Source organism: Podarcis tiliguerta, assembly GCF_965153285.1.
Source record: "Podarcis tiliguerta genome assembly, chromosome: 4".
NCBI classification, from domain to species: domain Eukaryota; kingdom Metazoa; phylum Chordata; class Lepidosauria; order Squamata; family Lacertidae; genus Podarcis; species Podarcis tiliguerta.
In genome coordinates, this window is record NC_139537.1 from 54,282,270 (window position 1) to 54,301,249 (window position 18,980).

Genomic DNA, 18,980 nt, shown 5'->3' on the forward strand with positions numbered 1-18,980 from the left:
GAATCTCAACACGTGCCCCCCCCCCCCCAGTTTAATACCATATCGAACCCTGCTTAGCTTTGAAAATGCGCTACCAGTTTTATTACTGCACCATCACACTGCTAACATTCAGCAGAGATGCTAATATGTGGCAGGATTATATGGTTTAAAAATTGGTATCTCCGATATACTAAGAGCAGCTATTACTTATTGCTGTTTATTTAGAGCATTTGTACCCCACTCTTCAGTCAAAAAAACTCTGAGGTGGCTTATACACAACCAAATTAGTACTAGCCTGCAGGCCTATATAACCTGAAAGACACGACACAGAAGCAAAACGTGATGGTGAGGAAAGAGTGGGAAGCAAACTCAGACATTTGCTCTTAACGTTAAATACTGTAGTATTTTTTTATCATGATCAACTGGCATGAAAAGAGTTCATAGACAGGAAGAGTTTGGCGGAGCTGCTCCTTTAGCAGGGATGCAAAGGGCCCTGCTTCTCATCTCTCCCACTGCTCCAGCCTGCTCTCTCACACTTTTGCACACACTAAAAGCAGCAGCAAAAAACGATCGCCTTGCCCTTGCCCTGCCCACCTCTCCTGTAAACAGTCTCAACACTTGCTGGCGGCTGGCCTGCCCTTTCAAGCAATAGGCATATTGCGCAGCCGCCACTCGAAGCTGTCGAATCACACCGGAAGTGTGTGCTAGTCCGCGCTTCCTCCCTATATTTCGAGTTCAAGCCGGCGGCGCGGAGCGCAAGATGCGTGGGTGCCGGGCTGCGTGGCTGCAATCAGCGCCTGCTTTGGACTACGCTGCCGGGCGATGCGCTTTGTCTCCCGCGGGGAGGATACGGAGCCCGTGCGCCGCAGCTAAAAGCAAGCCTGAGTCAGCGCGCCCGATCCATCGAGAGCCTGCGTTGCCGAGGGAGCCACTAGCTCCACTGCTGACTCATCATCGTAGGCTCGTTTCTTGCTGCGAGCCCCGTCCGTTGGCGTCACCTCTTCCCATGAAACGTGCCCTTGCAGGATCGAGGGACATTTCACGTTGTGAAATGGATACCCTGGTGAAGATTTCCATCTGCACCCAGCTTGAAGATGCATTTTCTTAGAGTTGCAATAGTAATGCACTCAAGTCAGTGGACAAACCACATTGAGCACCACGATTTGCTTTAAAGAAGGGTTTAAAAAGCAAGACAAAGTTTCAATAGTACAGCATTCAAGCAATTGACCAGTTTATGTTGTGGGGCGTTAGTCTGGATAGCATCTGAGGGCCATTTTGTTGTTTTTAATATTTAATGCTGTATTGTTTTTAACACTTGATTAGAAGCCGCCCAGAGTGGCTGGGGAAACTTAGCCAGATGGGCGGTGTATAAATAAGTTATTGTTGTTATTATTATTATTATTATTATATTTGTGCCCCACCCCGATCTTATATTTCTTCCTGTCTAAGTGTAGAACTTTACATTTTTCCCTGTTGAAATTCAATCTGTTAAGGCCAACTTGAATCAGATTCTGTCTTCTGTAGCATTAGTTACCCCTCCCGGTTTGGTATTATCTGCAAATTTGATGAGCATCCCCTCAAGATGTTGAGCAACAACAGACCCAGAACAGAACCCTATGGGCACCCCACATGTCATTTTTTCAGGCTGATGAGGAACCATTAGTGAGCCCACTGGGTTTGGCCAGCCAGCCAGCTACAAATCTACCTAAGAGTTACCTCATCCAGCCCACATTGACTTTGTCAGAAGACTTATTGAAATCAAGATACACTACATCCACAGCATTCCCCTGGTCCACCAGGCTTGTAACTCAATATCAAAAGAAAGGAGATTGGTCTGGCATGAATTGTTTTTCAGACATCTATGCTGGGTCCTGGAACCATCATATTATTGTTCATGATCTTAGGAAGCAATTGACTGAGGGGAAGCATACAATTTGATTTAAGGGTAGTATGCAATTTCATAAAATAAATATGACTAAAGGTGGCATTTGTTTTAGGTGAACTGGCAACTCTCACTGACTTCTTCCTGAGGCTGGACAAAAGGCCTGTTTTGCAAGTCACATTTGCCTCAGCACTTTTACAACCAAGCTGCAGATTAAAACTCATTGTGAGCTTGTTATAATAAAGAACCCCCAAGTTCAGCTTTCATATGGCACTTTAACTAAAATAGGCTTCCATGTGGAAATAAACTCTGAATTTTGGCACAACCTGGAGTTGCAACTACTCAGGAGTGCTTAGAGAATAGGCTTTAATTTTTTAGTTCAAAAACTGGATTTATTGTAAATGCCACATTCACAGAGAACAGATTTCTTAGTAACAAAGAAACATACAGATTTATATAACTAAGCATCTTGTCCGAGTAAAGAAATGCTCCTTCACAGCTTTCATTTAGAGGTGCCTACGCTAACCTAAATAAGCAGAAAGCATAACAAAAGAGGGAAACTTAAATGAGTAACTGCTTATGCACAATTTAATGTATATAATATTTTGTATTATATACATGAACAATTTAATGCATATCCAAATGTAAAAACCAGCTCTTCTGCAGTACATAGCAATCCCCACCCCACCCAAATCATTCATCAAGGTCAAAGAAATATTTTTTTCCATAAGAAATCAGTTACGCAAAGAAAACTGTATCACTACAAATTTTTATTCAGAAGCCCATCTTTTAAAAAAAGTTTTCATTATGAACTTGTTTGGTCAATCAACTACAACACTTTCTAACAGATAAGGTAGAAATGGCATGGCTCAGAATCGTCCAGATCTTTCACGATCTCTTGACCGCCTTCTATCACGCTCTCGGCCACCACCACCGCCGCCACCACCACCACCTCCTCCACCTCCACGACCACGATCTCTGGATCTAGAGCGACGTTCACGGGACCTTGACCTGGATCTATGCCTGGTAGAAAAAAGGGAGCACAGTGAAAAAACCTTCTCACATTTGTCCTTGCATCAAGACTATGTAAGCAACAACTGCTCAAATACAAACCTAAAAAACCCAAACAAACTTGTTCAAGGTTTTTACACAAGAGTCTGCTTTTTTGAATACTAAAACTGTACTGCCCGTACTTTTTGTTAGTAACCTAGGAGACCAGTGCTTTGGTCCTGGTAAGTAATTGCCCTCTTCCAAATGGATGGAGCTGAAGGGTGTGGAGTCTCATTTGCAGCCAAATATAGCTGCATTAGAATAGGGCAACAACAGAACACACACATTAGGCATTTATAAAAAGGCAATTTTAAGAGGTCAAAAAGTATTTCAATATGTCTTCACCCTTTGGAAACAACATGTAAATAAGCAAACTGCCCTTAGCAGTAAATAAGCAAAGTGCCCTCTTGCCACTTCCTAATTCTTATTCTTTATTAGATTCCTTTTCTTATGCCCTAGGGCAGGTTACAAGTACAATATCAAACATGATTGTTACTGCCCTGCCCCGCAGCGTACACCAATTCATTGTAGGGCAAGCATAATTAAGATGGCTGTGCCAGCACAGACCTTGCTGGTTTCCATTCCTGGCTCCTACCTTCCCCCAGGCCCTGCCATCATCCAGCTGAGCTACATCAGAGGCAGCAGTGCTAGACCCAACATTTGTCCCAATATGCTGTGTGCTTGAATCGGATTCACATGTAAGAGCCTGTGCATATGCCAAACTGTATATAAATACTACTATGTATTTAGCAGCTTGCAGAAGTGGTCCACATAGAGGAGGGTAACCAGATGCATGGAAAATACAGAATTTGTGTGCTGTGATATTCTGCAACATCCTTTTCTAACATTTCAAAACTTACACAACTACATCCTAAATTCAATTATGAATTATCCTTTAGAGAGGAGCATTTTACCAAGCATATGTAGCAGGTGACAAACAAGTAGTTCCCAATTATGTACTACTACTGTGCCCCATTCAGGTTTTAAACCAGCATGTTCTGGCATAATTATATAATAGATCCAATCCCCCAAAAGTAGTATTTGTAGAGCTGTGAATACAGCTAAACTTGGGAAAAGCAGATAGAGCTTTCTCTTGCATCATGGGGAAGATGTGCAAACTCATTCCAGAGAAATCTCTGGAATTTCTTGGGGGGACAGACTAACTTTTCGTTGACAAAACGGGTGATATCCAACATCAGTCAAACTCTAAGCAGACCCACTGACATCAATGGCTGATTTCCAGTTGTGGAGTCATGCTTGTGCAACACTTCTGCTTGCACAAATGAGACTTGTTTTTCATCCCCTCCCCTGCAGCAGGAAGGGAGGAACAGGATTCATGTTGCATCTGCTGGTGTGACACTGGATGTTGTTCAATGGACTAAGTAACTTAGGCAGTACAGAAATTTAATAAATAATAATAACAACCACAGCTTAAGGCTATTGATTTCAATGAGTCGTACTTGGATATCACTTGTGATTGCTTTTTTGTTTTAAACAGCGGTAGGTGGCAATAGAAAATAAGAGATTAAGAAGTTCACTGAGATTTTTTTTTCAGAATGAAGCACTGATTTCAAATGAAACTTAAATAATAAATAAATATTGAAAGATACTTTATGTATCACTTTTCTAGGCAAACTTCACAAAGCTGCTTACATAGAAACATTTAAACAATAAGCACCGATTAGAATTATGTAACAAACTGGTCAACACAAGCTCAAGATGTTCCTTAGCCCTGTGGTCGTAGTTTGAAGAGGGAAAAGGCCACATATGAGAGCTAGCATATGTAAGCCAGAGATGCATACCATATTTACAACTCAAATAAGCAAAAGCAACTTCATACCAGACTCCTGCAAATATATTTAGAAGCGTTAATGAGAGAACAGGAACACTCTGATTAAGTTGATGAATGAACTGCTTCAACCTGTGGTTCAAGTTGCATGAAGTCCTGATAAATCAACATTTTTACCAGTCTGTCTTATTTTAGTCTTGAACTCACACCTTTACAACTCAATGCAATCTTATTACTAGTGCTGTATTGCAAAACCAATCACCTGTGTTCAATCCTGCTCCAGTCTTGCTAACCTGCACATCAGTATTAAATAAATATATTTGTATGGCTGTAATAGATTATATTTTTTCTATCAATGTTTAATTGCTTTTAAAAATGATTCCCCCCAATGTTTTTAGCTGTTCTTATTTTTATCCGTAAGCTACCATTGAGTCCCTGTCAGTGGAAAAGGTAAGAGTATAACAATAGCAATTCATGCTATCACCCATACACAGTAAGAGACTCCTTATTGCAACATTTATGTACTCTGCATGAAATAGGGCACTATTGCCCATCATTATCAGCCCTAAGGTACAATTCTTATGAAAAAGCACAGTATCAGCAATTTAACAAGTGCACATTTATTACTCCAACATTTAATAGCTCAGCTTGTCAGCCACTGCATTCAGTTTTCATTTTGCTAAAGTTACTTGCATTCAACTGAAATGGGATGGGAAGCAACATGAAAACCATGAATTGCTGGTACTTGCAGGTACTTGCATCAGTAATCATCTTCATAAGCTGTGACAAATTTGGTAGTATTGCACCACCTACCTTACCTACAAGTTTTCCCATTGTAGAAAAACACACATTTTTAAAAATTGAAGTTTTTTTAATATAAAAGAACAACAAGCACTTACTTCTTGCGGCGGCGGCCATACAGCTCACGTCGCAATTCTCGAGAAATGGGTTTCAAATGCATAAAGTTACAGAAACCTCCTCGTGTACACTCCCTTGAGGGGGAAAAAACAACAACGCAAGGTTTTTGATGATGATTAAGGAAATGCTATTGGCTTAGATTCTAACAAAGTTTCTGCTGGCGGGACTGTTCTATGAGTGGTGTTCCACTAAGAGGATGCTCCTGCCAGAAGAGGGTAGCATTTCTTGCTGATCGCCTAATCCTCATGCATCGCCTTTAAAATCTGCTATGTTGAGCTGGGAAACCTTGACAGCAATGGAGAGGCATTGCAGGGGGCTGGGGAATTTTTAAAAAATGTTGTTCCTGTCCTGTAGTACAGCAGGAGTCTGTACTGCAGACTTCCTCAAACTTAGCCCTCCAGATGTTTTGAGACTACAATTCCCATCATCCTTGACCACTGTTCCTGCTACCTAGGGATCATGGGAGTTGTAGGCCAAAAACATCTTGAGGGCAGAGTTTGAGGACGCCTGTTCTACTGGATCCCAGGTCCCTCTGTGAATGGAGGGAATATGTCCATTCACAGAGGGCAAATCAGGATTCAAAACCATGGAGCAGTGTCCGGTCACTCATGATTTTTTTAAAGCAAAAAAGCATGTCAAAATCACCTCAAAAATGGAGACAGCAGAAAACAGTTTACTCACCCCATTTCATACTGGCGGCAGCAAGCTTCTCTGAAATCTGTCACAGGAGAGAGCTCTGCATGTATTGGCTGCCCATTAAACCAGCGGTTGTTCAGGTCAATCACTGCCTTTTCTGCATCTTCTTCACGTCGAAACTGGAAAAAAGGTTAAGTTTACAAAAATGAAGTCTCCACTTTTCCATATTACTAGGAACTGACATGATTCTCAGTGCCAACATGAAAATTAGGAAAGCACAAAAGATTCATTTACGTAGTGTTAGCGAAATAGTAAGGAAGCATGTTTCGGGGGACAGGGACACAAGCAGCACGTCAACAGCATATCAACGCATAAGGGCAGAATTCTTTCAGAACATGATATACTTTTTTTAGAATCAAAATTATATCCTTAATGTGTCCTTGAAAGGTATCATTATTCTTCATACACCATTCATTTTTTGTCATGTTTACATTTTTATTGATAATCCTTTTTTAAAAATCCTCTTTGTTAAATTTATTAAAAGGAAAAAAAACAACAATATATGTTCATATTGAAGGAAGCTGAAAGTAGTCTGTCCATTATAGAAATGTACCAGTTGCTTGTAGTAAAGTTAGATACGGTATTCAATGTTGACCTTGGTTGACTCACAATAACAATACAGTTAAACAGTCTCACTGTACTGTATTCTGACAATAACCAAAGTATCTTGGACCCAAATGTATTGGTATGGGAAGGGAATATGGAAGCAAAAAAATTTGGTTTGAGTAGCAGCATATTTATAAATAGAGGAGCACACATCTGTGTCTAGTTTTGCCTGTCCAAGGAAAGAATGTTTTCACCAGTGTCAATTGAAAAGATTTGAATAAGCCCTGCTTATTCAAGTGTATGTGGCAGCTACCGTTCCAATATATACTCCAGCAACACTTAGGTCATTTTTAGCAGCATTAGTTCACTATCCAACTGCACTTCAGTGGCTATTTTTATTTTGCTTTTTCTAGTTTTTTCCTTAGATGTTCCTTAGATTTGCCGAATAGTTTCCTATGTCATAATAATAATTTTAGTAAACTACATTCTCCTTGTTGGAAAATCCTAGACAGAATTACACAATTTAACAACCACTTTTAAGTAGCTATAGTGCTGACCAATGCCTGGTGTTAAGTGTACACTTTTGAGAATAAAAAAAGGAAAATGCCTCAGGCTGGACCTGAATCAGGGAGAGTTAAGATACAAGAACCAATTACTTTGTAATGTTAAAATGCAGGGAAGGGGAGAGTACATGTACAAAAGTTCCATATATGAATCCCAATCTGAAAAGTCGTTCTAAACGTTGCTCTGTTGTAGCACTCTACAATTAAGTGGATTAAGTGTCTACAGACATGGTGAGCGTGATATTGGGGAGAAATAGAAACAAAGCAGTCAGTCAGATAAGGGGAGATAGCATTTTAGTTCATTCACTACATTTCTTTATTTATATTTCTTGCTGGGCTTAATAGGTTTCATTTGAAAGTATTCATTAATATTTATGCTATACACATAGCCTAACTATTCAAGACTGCTAGTTACTTTTCAAATATACAAAGCAAGACATTTAAAGATTTTGATCAGCAGTGGTGGTCTTTTTATATCTTACCTTTACATATACATTTCCAACCAGATGATCTCCAAGATTATCACAGACATTCATCTCTTCTACTTCACCATATTTTTCTTCCATCTCTGTAAAGACCTCCTAAATGAAGAAAAAAGGAGTGTTAATTTGATCTAAACTAGATGGATTAGCAAGCCTATACATCACCAACTTGGCATTTAATCTGTTTTTCTTGGCTACATAGGGTTTGGCAATGGCTCTATCCCTATTCCCCCCACAGGACCATCTACCACTAGATGTCTTGTTGAGAAGGATTTCAGAAGAAAGCAGGAAGGTGCAGACCTGGGAGCCTGTTTGACCTAACTGCTCTCTTCCCCATCTACCACCAACTGCCCTGTATGGGAAATCGTGACAATTTTATATGTTGATATGTTTATATATTGATATTGTTTATGATGGCTTCAAAGACTGCATCTTGATGTTACTTGTAAGCCACTTTGGAAGCATTTGTATCCAGAAAGGTAGGACATAAATAGCTTTTAACAAATAAGAATTCAAAATTAAACTACACAACAGAAACTAAAATAACTGAAGACTGAAAAATAAAATGGACGATATCCTGTGTCGTTAACACTCAGAGCAGATTCAATGAATTAAAAGTACGGTAAGTAATTTAAGCCCATTTCTTTCAATGGGTCTACCCTGACTTTGTTCAGGGGTGGGGAGTATTTGAAATTTTGCCACTGCGGCCTCCCAAGGTAAGGTGCATGTTCACCTTTGGCCAGTCTCCGCTAGGCCACTAAGGCTGGGGGCATCCTCTGCCCAGGCCCCTGTGGGGCGATGTGAGGAGGCAGCTCTCTTTGGGGTGGGGTGGGGCAGCTCAGAGAACAGGGGCGGGAGCTGCAGCCACCTGGACGACTCCCAAAGAAAGGAGAGAGGAGACTAAGGAAACACTCCAGAAGGGAGGGTGTTCAAAAAAGGGTGAGAGGCTTCTGGCTCTGCAGGCAAGGGGTGACATAACTGGGCTCCTGAGCCCCACAAGGGTTCCACAGAAAGAAGGAAGTTGCTCAAGGGACCCATGGACTCAAAAAGGTTGAAAACATCTGGTTTAAGTAGTTTCCCAATTCTTCCTTTGCAACCCCAGGCTGAACTTTTTGATGCCTGATGTCAAACTATCTTGGTGTGTGGTTTGTCCAAAGTGGTCTGGTGGGGCCTACAGGCTTGAGAAATGCCCTCAAGGACACTAGCTGGATATTGCTCATTACGTTTCCCCATAATCTATTGTTTGTTACAGGGAATTATTACTTAGGCCAGATAAACTTTACTAAGATGAATCTAAGGAACAAAGAATTTCAAATACTCCCCTCCTGCTGATGAAGAGTATCTGGCATAATTTTGTTCATCTTTTGCTCTAAGATAAACTTCAAAGCTTATAATGTTAACTGTGTTTGATGTTCTCATATATATAAAATTTTCAAAGCATTACTCAGTGTAACATACCTCAAAGAATTCATCATAATGTTCCTGCATTTCAACATCGCTCACAGCACCTGCAAATACCAAGCCATATTAATTAGAATCTAATCTCAAACAAGGCAAAGGACTCTGAGCACATTAAAAATATTTTATGTAAGTAGAAAAGTAAGTAGAAGCCATCTACTGGAGTAAAAAATATGTAATATGTAGCTAACCATTAGGAGTAGACCATAAACAGTTCTGCCAAGCCCCTAAAGAAAAAACAATCACAACAATCTCTTAATAGTTTTAATCAATAACCTGATAGATAACACACTTCCATGGAGAATGGTTTAAATCTTAGGAAACTGATCTGATATAGAATGCAACCCCCCCCCCAGCTCCAACTATCTTAATTTTAGTGCACCAGATTTTCATGAACAGCCTTTGAAGAATGTACTAGGATTCAAATAAGAGGAGAAATGAAATACTGTATAAGGGAATTTAATTTAAAAATTATTCTAAAAGCAAACAGTGGAATCCAACAGGTGTTGCTCTACTGACAGCAGGCATCTCTGAACAGGGAAGAAGGAAATTTTCAGCAAATCCTTCTTTCTCAAGCAGGCTTCCCTCCCTCCAAATGTGCTTGAGGATTCCCCAATCCTCTGGTGAAGGGTTTTTTTGGAGGTAGGGATTTTAGTGGGTAAAAGGAACTACTAAAAATGTCCCCCTCTTCTGTTGCTGAATACCTTACGACAGCAGAGCAGCATCCCTTAGAGTCTGACCACGTACACTATAATTAGTTTGCTAATTAAAGCTGTTCACAATTCATATGCTTTACTGAATGCAATATTAAGTTAACATGTTTCTACTTCCTTCAAATTAGCAAAACTAGGCTTACTGACAGGGGAAAGGAACCCAATTTTGCTCCAAAAGCTAATTCAGTCTTCACATTTTTCAGAATATTTAAAGTAAGTCATGCTATATTATTTCCACGCCCTTAAGTATGCATTTGCAGGCATCTAGGCCACCTGTTCATAAACAGGGGAGGTTTTAAATAAATAAATATGAATTTCAAACCAGTATGTATGGCAAAAACTGACGGCTATAGCATTTTAGCATACATTAAGCACAATTTAAAACTTTGTATGTATAGCTATCTGACCCTGAGTGGTCTGCAGTTCTAGAAAGCATCTTACCCTCTCATATATAAATCTAAAATACTTAAGGATGGGAAAATTCTATGGTATTTTCAAAATTCGGTTTCCCACCACCTTTAATGAATAGAAAAAGTAGCTGAGATCCACTCTCGGATCTATTTTCAATTAAACTATGACCACTCTTACGACTCTACATTAAGTTTAAAGGGACACTATTGAATTAGGAACTAAATGTTGACTGACAGATGTTGAATCCCACTTAAAATACACTATGAGCTTGATAAAAATGGATTAAACTGTCCCAAACCAAAATATCAAGATAGCTTAATAGCTAACTATTTTCTCAGTTGTCAGCAGAAATAGAAATAGTCATTAACAAGATTTTTAAAAATCTACTTTGGTTTTTCAACACATATCAATTGTTGCCATATGTGATTTTTTAAAACTTGGTAAAACCATTTTCCTGTAAGACATAAACTAAAACAAACCAAATTAAGTGATGGTGTTTTACTAGGTTGAATAAGTACACCATCTACTAGACACAACTGATAATACTATATGACATATATGGAAAGCAGAATAGTTAAACAATGTAAATATTTGCTAGGTAACTATAACAAACCATGCAATTCCTAAAACAGCAAAAGGCTGTTGATTACTCAACTGAGACCAAATTCTAAACATTACATTTGAACTATCATTTTAAAGAGACTTGCTGCTATGTTTGTTCAGCCAGTAAATTCCGGACAAATAAAAAGAGCTTCACAGCAAACCATGCAGCTACAGCATGAATTACTTATACCAGATTGGTGGAAATTTTAGCACATGCCCAGATACAAACGTAACACTGAATATCATTTAGCAGTGCTAGTAGAAATAGTGTTGTAAATACCAGACTGTGCTTAACGATAAGTCATTTAATTATTGCATTGTTTAACTGCTTCAAGAGCAAATGACAGATTAGCTCAATTATTTACCCATTTAAATCACTTACTTCTACTGATGTACAGTAGGCAAATATTTTCACAGTTTATAACTACACAAGTGTTAAGAATTAGTTCAAGACAATCTCCACACTTTCCCATAAATGAATATCAGTTCATAATTTCAGATTTTAAAGCAAGGAAGGAATTTTAACCGTACCTATGCAGAGAGATCAAATTAAAGTGATTTTAACATCTGTAAACAGATGGATAAGTGCTTGAGTTAAGTTAATAAGCTGTTGACCTAGCCTTTGGATAACAGTAATATGTGACATTAAATATAATCAAGGACACATTAAAATGATGGAGGCCAATAGCAAGGATGGAATAGAGAGCGCCATTGCTCAAGAAAACTTTAAAATGTGTCCCCTTAAAAAATCCATAAAATAGGCAGGTAGCCAAAGTTTCAGAGGAAACAAGTTTTTTTTTGGGGGGTGGGGTGGGCATGGGATATGTGAAGGACCAAAAATTTCAGGCACATTTAATAAAATGTGATCAGTTTGCTCCATTAAACTAAAAATGGTAGACCAGCTTCAGTTGACACTGAGCTCTGACAATCAAGCCCAGGGAACCAGTGAAGGAACTTGTATGAACTTACAGCGCAAACCGTCAGCAGACTGGGAAGAGTTTTGAGGGTTACGGTAAATGTTCAAGAGGGCAATGGTCTGAAATACAAAACGCAACAACTTTATATTATGGAAAATAAGTTTTAACAAGAAACTGGTTTCCTTGTGGTGATCACTTTTAGTTGAGTCTCAGTGCTGAAAGAGAGAATGTTATTTTCTCCCGAGGGATATATGCGCCATTTGACTTGTGACCCTTCTGAACCACCCTAGGATTGAGGGAAAAAATAGAGATCTCACAACACTTATTATTGCATTTATTTAAAATGCATCTAATGGCATTTTATCATCATAAATCTTGAACCTGAAGCAATAAATAGCCTTAACATATGGAAAGGTTGAAAATTGTCAGGAACTAGATCCCACTGTAACACACAATAATAAGGCTGTTATGAAATCTCTATTGCCTAAGAATGTTAAAGTGAACCAAAAATCCCCAAGTATCACTTACCGTATATGGCAAAAAAGCCTATGTTTTCAGATTTTAAAATATCAAGTCATTTGATAAATGCCTAAGGTGTACTATAAACAATGAACATGTCTTAATGTTCATGTCCTTATACGGGAAGTTTTGAACCAAAAAACCCAATCATTTTTAACCATTTTTTTTTTTGCACATAACATAGGCATTTGACAAATACTTGATCATTATGTAAGAGTTCCGTCACTTGTCCTGTTTGCAACAGCTTTATGTCAGCAGCTCAGAAGCCAACATGATTTTCTCATATTTAGGAATTGGCTCTTTAACACCATTCTTAAAAAAAATTTCTCCAACTGTGGGACTTACAGTGTGAGCCGTCAGCCGTCTGTGCACTGTTTTGGGGATTACGATAGATGTTTTGAATCAAGATGGTCTGCGGGGAAAAAAAATAAAAAGGGGAATTCTACTGGCTGCTGTGCATATAATAGACAATTGCAAAGAGACAACTTTTTTGTGAACAGTTTAATATAAAATTATATTCAAATGGTACACTATTTTCTTTTTTATTTGCACCATGTTTTGAAATATCACTCAGTCATATTATGTAAACAAGTTTTAATTTCACCAAGAAGTTGCACTATTGGCTTATCAAGGGAGGCAGCCTCAGCTCAGCTCCCAGAAGGAAATTTAGTCTAATTTTAATCCTATCAAATGCAAAGGGCCATGAAAAATGCTACATGGTGTCCCCAATATGCAGTGCCTTTCTAACAAAAAGCCACTGCCACAAGGAACAGGATTCTTCACTTAATCTAAACAAGCATTTCCTTGGTGGAACTTCTGTTTAAATAATATGAGTTTCTAAATGTTCAGTTTGCAGATCTTTAAAGAAAGAATATCCTTTCAGCCTTTGTGCTTTCTACTTGAAGGATTTGCCCAGGCAGACTTGAAACCTTACATTTGTACCGTTCTTCTTAAAATCAAGTTGTCTGAAAAAACAAACCATGTTTAAGTTAGTAATCTAATATCTCAGAGGTTTAATGTCCATATTAGTGTAAGTAGCTCAGTGTTACTTAATTAAAATGTTAGTTTTCATGAGCTTTCATTCAAATTTAATATAACCAACTGTATTTTTAAAAAACATTGTTTTCAGAGCTTTTTTGTTTTTATAAAACCAGCCAGTGTTAACCTCTGGTCCCTAGCCATGGTAGAGACAAAATACATCTACATTTGTTGACTGTTTTTAGCCTATTTCTAATTGAGAGTACTTGCAACTTTCTCTCACCTGCAACTCTATTTTAGTGCAAGCTGGGCAGGAACCAGCAAGGTAGACTTTTAAACCACATTGAATTACTAAACAATTTCAGTAGTAGCAGTAGGAACACAGTATATATTCACTGTTTGTTCAATACCTAACACATCATGACATTAATTAAGCCAAATCATTTGGTTTAAGTAAGCAGGAAAGAAGACTCTTAAATTTAAGTCACAGATCAGATTAGCTGACCTAACTGCAAAATAGTATTTGAATGCACATATATAAATGGGGCGTGCATAATGGAGGGACAAAGATCAAAATTCCATTGAAAAAGCAAGATACAGAAATTGTCCCTCCACATCTAGAAGATGCAAGTTAAAATCTTGCAAACAAATCCTGGATTCCCAATAACAATAGCTTAACTGTTCTATCAGTCATTACGACAGATGTAAATACCCCTGACTGAAGGTGAAATTCAACATTGTGCAAGTGCACAACAACAGAGTCCCTGCTTCCTCTTCTTCCCCATAACCCCAGCTTCACCCCAGGTCTCCTCACTGACACTCTGGAGCAGATTATGGGGGCACAACGAGGGCTACACAGAAGGCAGGATGCTAAAATCATGTTGTTAAGTTGATTCCACTTACAGAAGCTATTGGAATTCACCCTAAACTACAATCCACAAAAGCTTGCCACATTTAATCATCTGCTCTGGCATTCTTATTACAAAGTTCAAATAAATGCAGATACCACAGCTCAGTTCAACTCCTGATTTACTACAATTAAATATTCAGGAGAGGACATGCAAATTCTTGGCATCAGTGGAGCATCAAACTATGATTCTATATTGGTGGATCACAACAATATTATGGCATATATACTAGGTGGATCAAAGTATAAGACAAGCTATTATTCCAAACTATTCCAGTCTGCTCTTCTACATGTACCCTCATAAAAGTCTTACTACGTTCAACAGTGTTTATTCCCAAGTAAGTTTGCATAGGAGTTTAGCTTTAAGAGTTGCCCAAGCAGTCAGTCTGTGAACACATTCTCCCTTATTGCCTCTTTCTACTTTACTTCATGCTTAAGTATTGAAGTTGGTGAAGTTAATTGTTTTGTATTTTGACTATGTCAATCTTAACTATTTGAAAGTAGATGAGCAGGCTAAGATATAAGGAAGCTTGGATATTTTAAAAAATAAAATTAGAGTTCAAAAATAAATTAAACAAAATTGTAGCAACCAAACTGAATGTGATCATCCCAACCAGCTTTAATCTGTACAGGCTAACCCAGTGGTTACAAAGACCACATGAAAATGGCTTAGGGTCTTGGTGGACCACTTAACGTTTTCTCTGCCCACTGTAGCAATTATAACGCACTGTGCTAGATGCTGTATGATTTTTCATTGTATTTTTACGAGCACACCATGGACCACCTGAATGAAGCTTGTGGATCACTGATGGTTTATGAACAACAGTTTGGGAACCCTTATGCTAGCCTATATTCTCAAACTACTTTAAAGATTTTAAAACTGATTATGCTGCTCTTATACTGTTACACAGCCCCCACTCATTTTATAGGGACCGCTCTGAATTCCACACATGCCATACTTGGAAATATAAAGTAGTAGAGAAGACACCTGCAAATGCCATTATCTCTTAGAATGTAAGGATATGTGCATTTTTGCTATTTCACAGAATCGCTTTGTCAGGGCATTTTGGTTAAATTTGAAAACATGCACACTTACACCAGGGGCAATCAACATGGTGTCCTCCAAGTTGTTAGACTTCAATTCCCATTACTTCTGCCAAGGAAGTAGTGGCCAGTGCTCAGGGACTATGGCAGTTGCACTACAACACATGGAGTACACCATTTTGGCTATCCCTGGTTTACAAGAGAGAATTTGGCTCATTTTAAAAATAAAAACCAGCTATATAGTTGCTAAATATTACCCAGGAGGTTACCACTGGCTGACGTCTAATACTGGAAAAAGTATTGAAAAAAATTCTGCAACCATTAAAGTTTTAAAAAAATATTTTAAAGGGCTAGTAAAAGAAATGAATAGCAACTCAAGGACAAATCAACAAATATATACATGATACTTTTATAGTTTCTTAGATTTAACAATCACAGATTGGAGCTCTGAAAGTCATGGCTGCATTGGATGTAAGACTTCTACCAAAAAAATTTACACCAACCTGGCTAAATGTTGGTTTATTGTGCAACCGAGAACACCGGTCTCCATGACGGCATGCTCCGATTTTGAAGTAAAAAGAACAGTTGACTCTGAAACCAAAAGACACAAAAATTGTATCAATTGAAACAATTTCTATACAAACTAGTTATGGAGTTATAGCTAAGCTTATTAGTCAAAAGAATACACTCTGGCCAGGCAAAATCACTTGAATTGTGAAGCAGGGCCAGCCAAGGCATGGCCAGTGGAGTCCTGAGGTCTAGAAGAGGTGTCAGTTCATATCTATTTTAGCAATGATTCAACTACAATTGATATTGGCTGTTTTAAAGTACAGTATCGCCTTCTCTCAAACTGAGAATGGTGAAAGCTGTAAGTTGGGGTCTCCTTGTCAATTCACCATTGTCTTCACTCAGTAGCTCTCCAGGGTTTCTGACAGGAGTCTTTTCCCAGCCCAATCTGGACATGCTAGGCTAGGGATTGAATCTGGGACGGTCTATAAAACAAGCAGATGCTCTGCCTCAACCTATGGCACTTTCTCCTCTCTCCATTTGTCCACTACTAGGGCATGTTGGATAGCAGATGGGGTGGGAACATTCTTATCATAGGTGTGAAATGCAGATAATATCAACTGCTTTATTTCCACACTATAGAAAAGTTGAAAAAAGCGGTTTTGGCAGGCATGTGACAACACTTGTATACATATGATAATGAATCTTCTGCACAGTTGTCTGCAAGTTGGCAACATTCAGTTGCTCAGTGCTGCACTAACTTGGGTAGCATAATAGTAAGCTGCCCCCAGAAATGGCTTTCAGTGAGAGTAAAACAGAACATGCTGCATGGTCTGGTTTTTACTGTTTCTGCCCAATTAGGAAATTCATGTTTACTGCTTCCTCCCAGTATCAGTGCATGGACATGAAGTTTAGTAGTGCGCAAAGGAGTTTCTTCAGCTTAGATAGAGTGAGACCTGCTTCCCTCCTCTCCCTGTGAACAGAAAGGTGGAGTGGAAGGCAGATGTCCCCAGCTCAAAGGGCCACAACCTTCCTCCTCTAAAATATTATGTACAGTTTTCTACCTCATGTACCTTTATATATATATATATATATATATATATATATTGATTTGAGTGTGATCATGAAAGCCAGCTTGAACATTTCTACTGAGGCTGTAGTTGCACTAACAGAACAAACTCTGCGCCCCTTCAAAACTCCTTAGGCGTGATGAGAAAGCGTTAAGTCTCGGAGACACACAAGGGGATTTCCCCCACGAGATCTTCAGCAGCGATCCTGCTCCCAGGCCGACCATTTTAGCAGCGCCGGCCTTTCCCCTTCCCCATTCAACTCATGAGGAAAACCAAGAGGAGAGCAGAGGAAAAAAACCGGATCTGGGGATTCCTCGCAGTCGTGAGCCCGCCATCAGCTCTTTTCCGGAAGGGCGCGCGCGCCCCCTGGGCTGTTGGCGGGCGGGCAGGCGCGCGAGCGAGCGCGCTCCCTCCCTCGGCTCGTGAGGGAAGGAAGTAGCGCGCCCGCTAAAGTCCAATAGGGAGCGCCTCTCCGGCTTGCACGAGGCAGCCACTTTGCAGCAGAAGCAACGGAACAAGGGCTGAAGGAGGTTTCGCGCGCTCGAGGCTTCTACGGCCAAGAACCGCGCACGCGCACGAGCGAGGAAAAAAAGGGCTCCTCGTGGGGAACCATTGTTAGGAATGGCCCCCGCCAGGGCGCTGACACAGGCCCCGCCACCCCCCTCACCCACCCCGCAAGCGTAGGCCGGACCCCGCCCTTGGAGAGAGAGGGCAGGCCAGGGGGAGGAAGAACCCACTCACTTGTCTTTCTCGGTACCGAAGATGGAGGCCAGATACTCCGCCATCTCCTACAATCTGCCCTGCCCGGCCGCCCGCCGGACACCTCGGCACCCCGCTTAAGACGTCACAACCCCGCGCCGGAAACGGCCCCGCCGCCCGCCACCCGCTGCAACGATCAAGCGCCGGCGACCAATCAGCGCGTAAGGCAGGGGCTGCGGGGAAAGGCTTCGCGCACGCGCCTGGTGCAGCTGTCTCCGCCATGCGCCAGCGCGGGGTGACTTGGCTTCTCCCCCTCCCCCCCCTTGGTTCTTCTTCCATCGCCATTTGGGATACGCCCACCCCGGAGATTTCTCCATAGGGGCAGTTGCTCCTAGCTGCCGTGTCTCGGTTTGTCACTCACTCTTCCATACTTGGTTCCATTATTAAATTAAAGTTTATTTGGGAAGGAATCAGATCAGACTCCGGTCCTTGCTGTAGCAACAGTACCCCGTTCCAAGAAAATGTCTGTATTTGCATTTAAAGCCGGGCAGGAAAAAGCCCTAGAATGTGTTGTGTGAAGGTGCCGATAGAGATACTTTAAAATTTCGTTAGTCTGAAATGCATTTTGAGGTCCGCAGTGCGGTGGGGGCGGGGGAGGTTTTTTTTTTTTTTTTTGGTGGACACAGGCGGGTGAATAAGCTAATAGCATGCGGTTCTGCATGAGGGAGGGGTGATCTACCAGAAACGGAGGGTAATCCGCCTTTAGATGTCATCTTTCCAGCAGCTCTGTAAGGTAAATCATCTTAGCTATCCTTACAAGATATGTGGGAAGATGGTCCCGGAGAATTAAAAAAAAGTTGCTTTTTTAATTAAGATTTTTTGGCTCATCTCTCGTTTCACTCTTACTGCTCTCTCTACAAATGGTATGTGATGGCAGCAGGAGGGGTTTTATACAGACAGTGAACAAAAATGAAATCTTTCTTTACTTAACCATTGTGCCAGAGAATGGGGTTCAGTAAAACAATTGAAAGCCGATTTGCACAACACTTATCCTGCCACTCTGCCAAGAGGGTTCAGTAAGCTAATACCAAAAGCTGCTTCTGTTTGACAAAGGGTCCCTGTAACCTTCTGTTGACCCCCCTCCCCCAAGAATGACTTCCAAGGACATTCTTGACTGTCATCCTTTGCCACATGCCAGAAGCATGTCCTCTGTCTGCTAATGACAGACTTAAGCAGGTGAGAGCAGACA

The 18,980-nt window shown here is 40.2% G+C and overlaps 1 protein-coding gene across 5 annotated transcripts; it reads right to left on the reverse strand.

Moving 5' to 3' along the window:
* Positions 1-2,611: 2,611 nt before the first annotated feature.
* On the reverse strand, positions 2,612-17,932 carry U2AF1 (U2 small nuclear RNA auxiliary factor 1). 5 transcript variants are annotated; one of them, XM_083439075.1, is made up of 10 exons: positions 17,774-17,889; positions 15,959-16,046; positions 13,461-13,491; positions 12,872-12,938; positions 12,060-12,126; positions 9,364-9,413; positions 7,906-8,004; positions 6,300-6,433; positions 5,600-5,692; positions 2,612-2,884 (listed from the first exon to the last, which is right to left on the reverse strand). In XM_083439075.1, the coding sequence occupies exons 6-10, from the start codon at positions 9,391-9,393 to the stop codon at positions 2,731-2,733; spliced, it is 510 nt and encodes a 169-aa protein (XP_083295201.1). In that variant the 5' UTR covers positions 9,394-9,413; positions 12,060-12,126; positions 12,872-12,938; positions 13,461-13,491; positions 15,959-16,046; positions 17,774-17,889; the 3' UTR covers positions 2,612-2,730. The 5 variants fall into 5 exon arrangements, with proteins under 5 accessions (XP_083295201.1, XP_083295199.1, XP_083295200.1 ...); XM_083439073.1 differs by lacking the exon at positions 12,060-12,126 and having other exon boundaries at positions 17,774-17,922; XM_083439074.1 differs by lacking the exon at positions 13,461-13,491.
* Between the last annotated feature and the right edge of the window lie 1,048 nt (positions 17,933-18,980).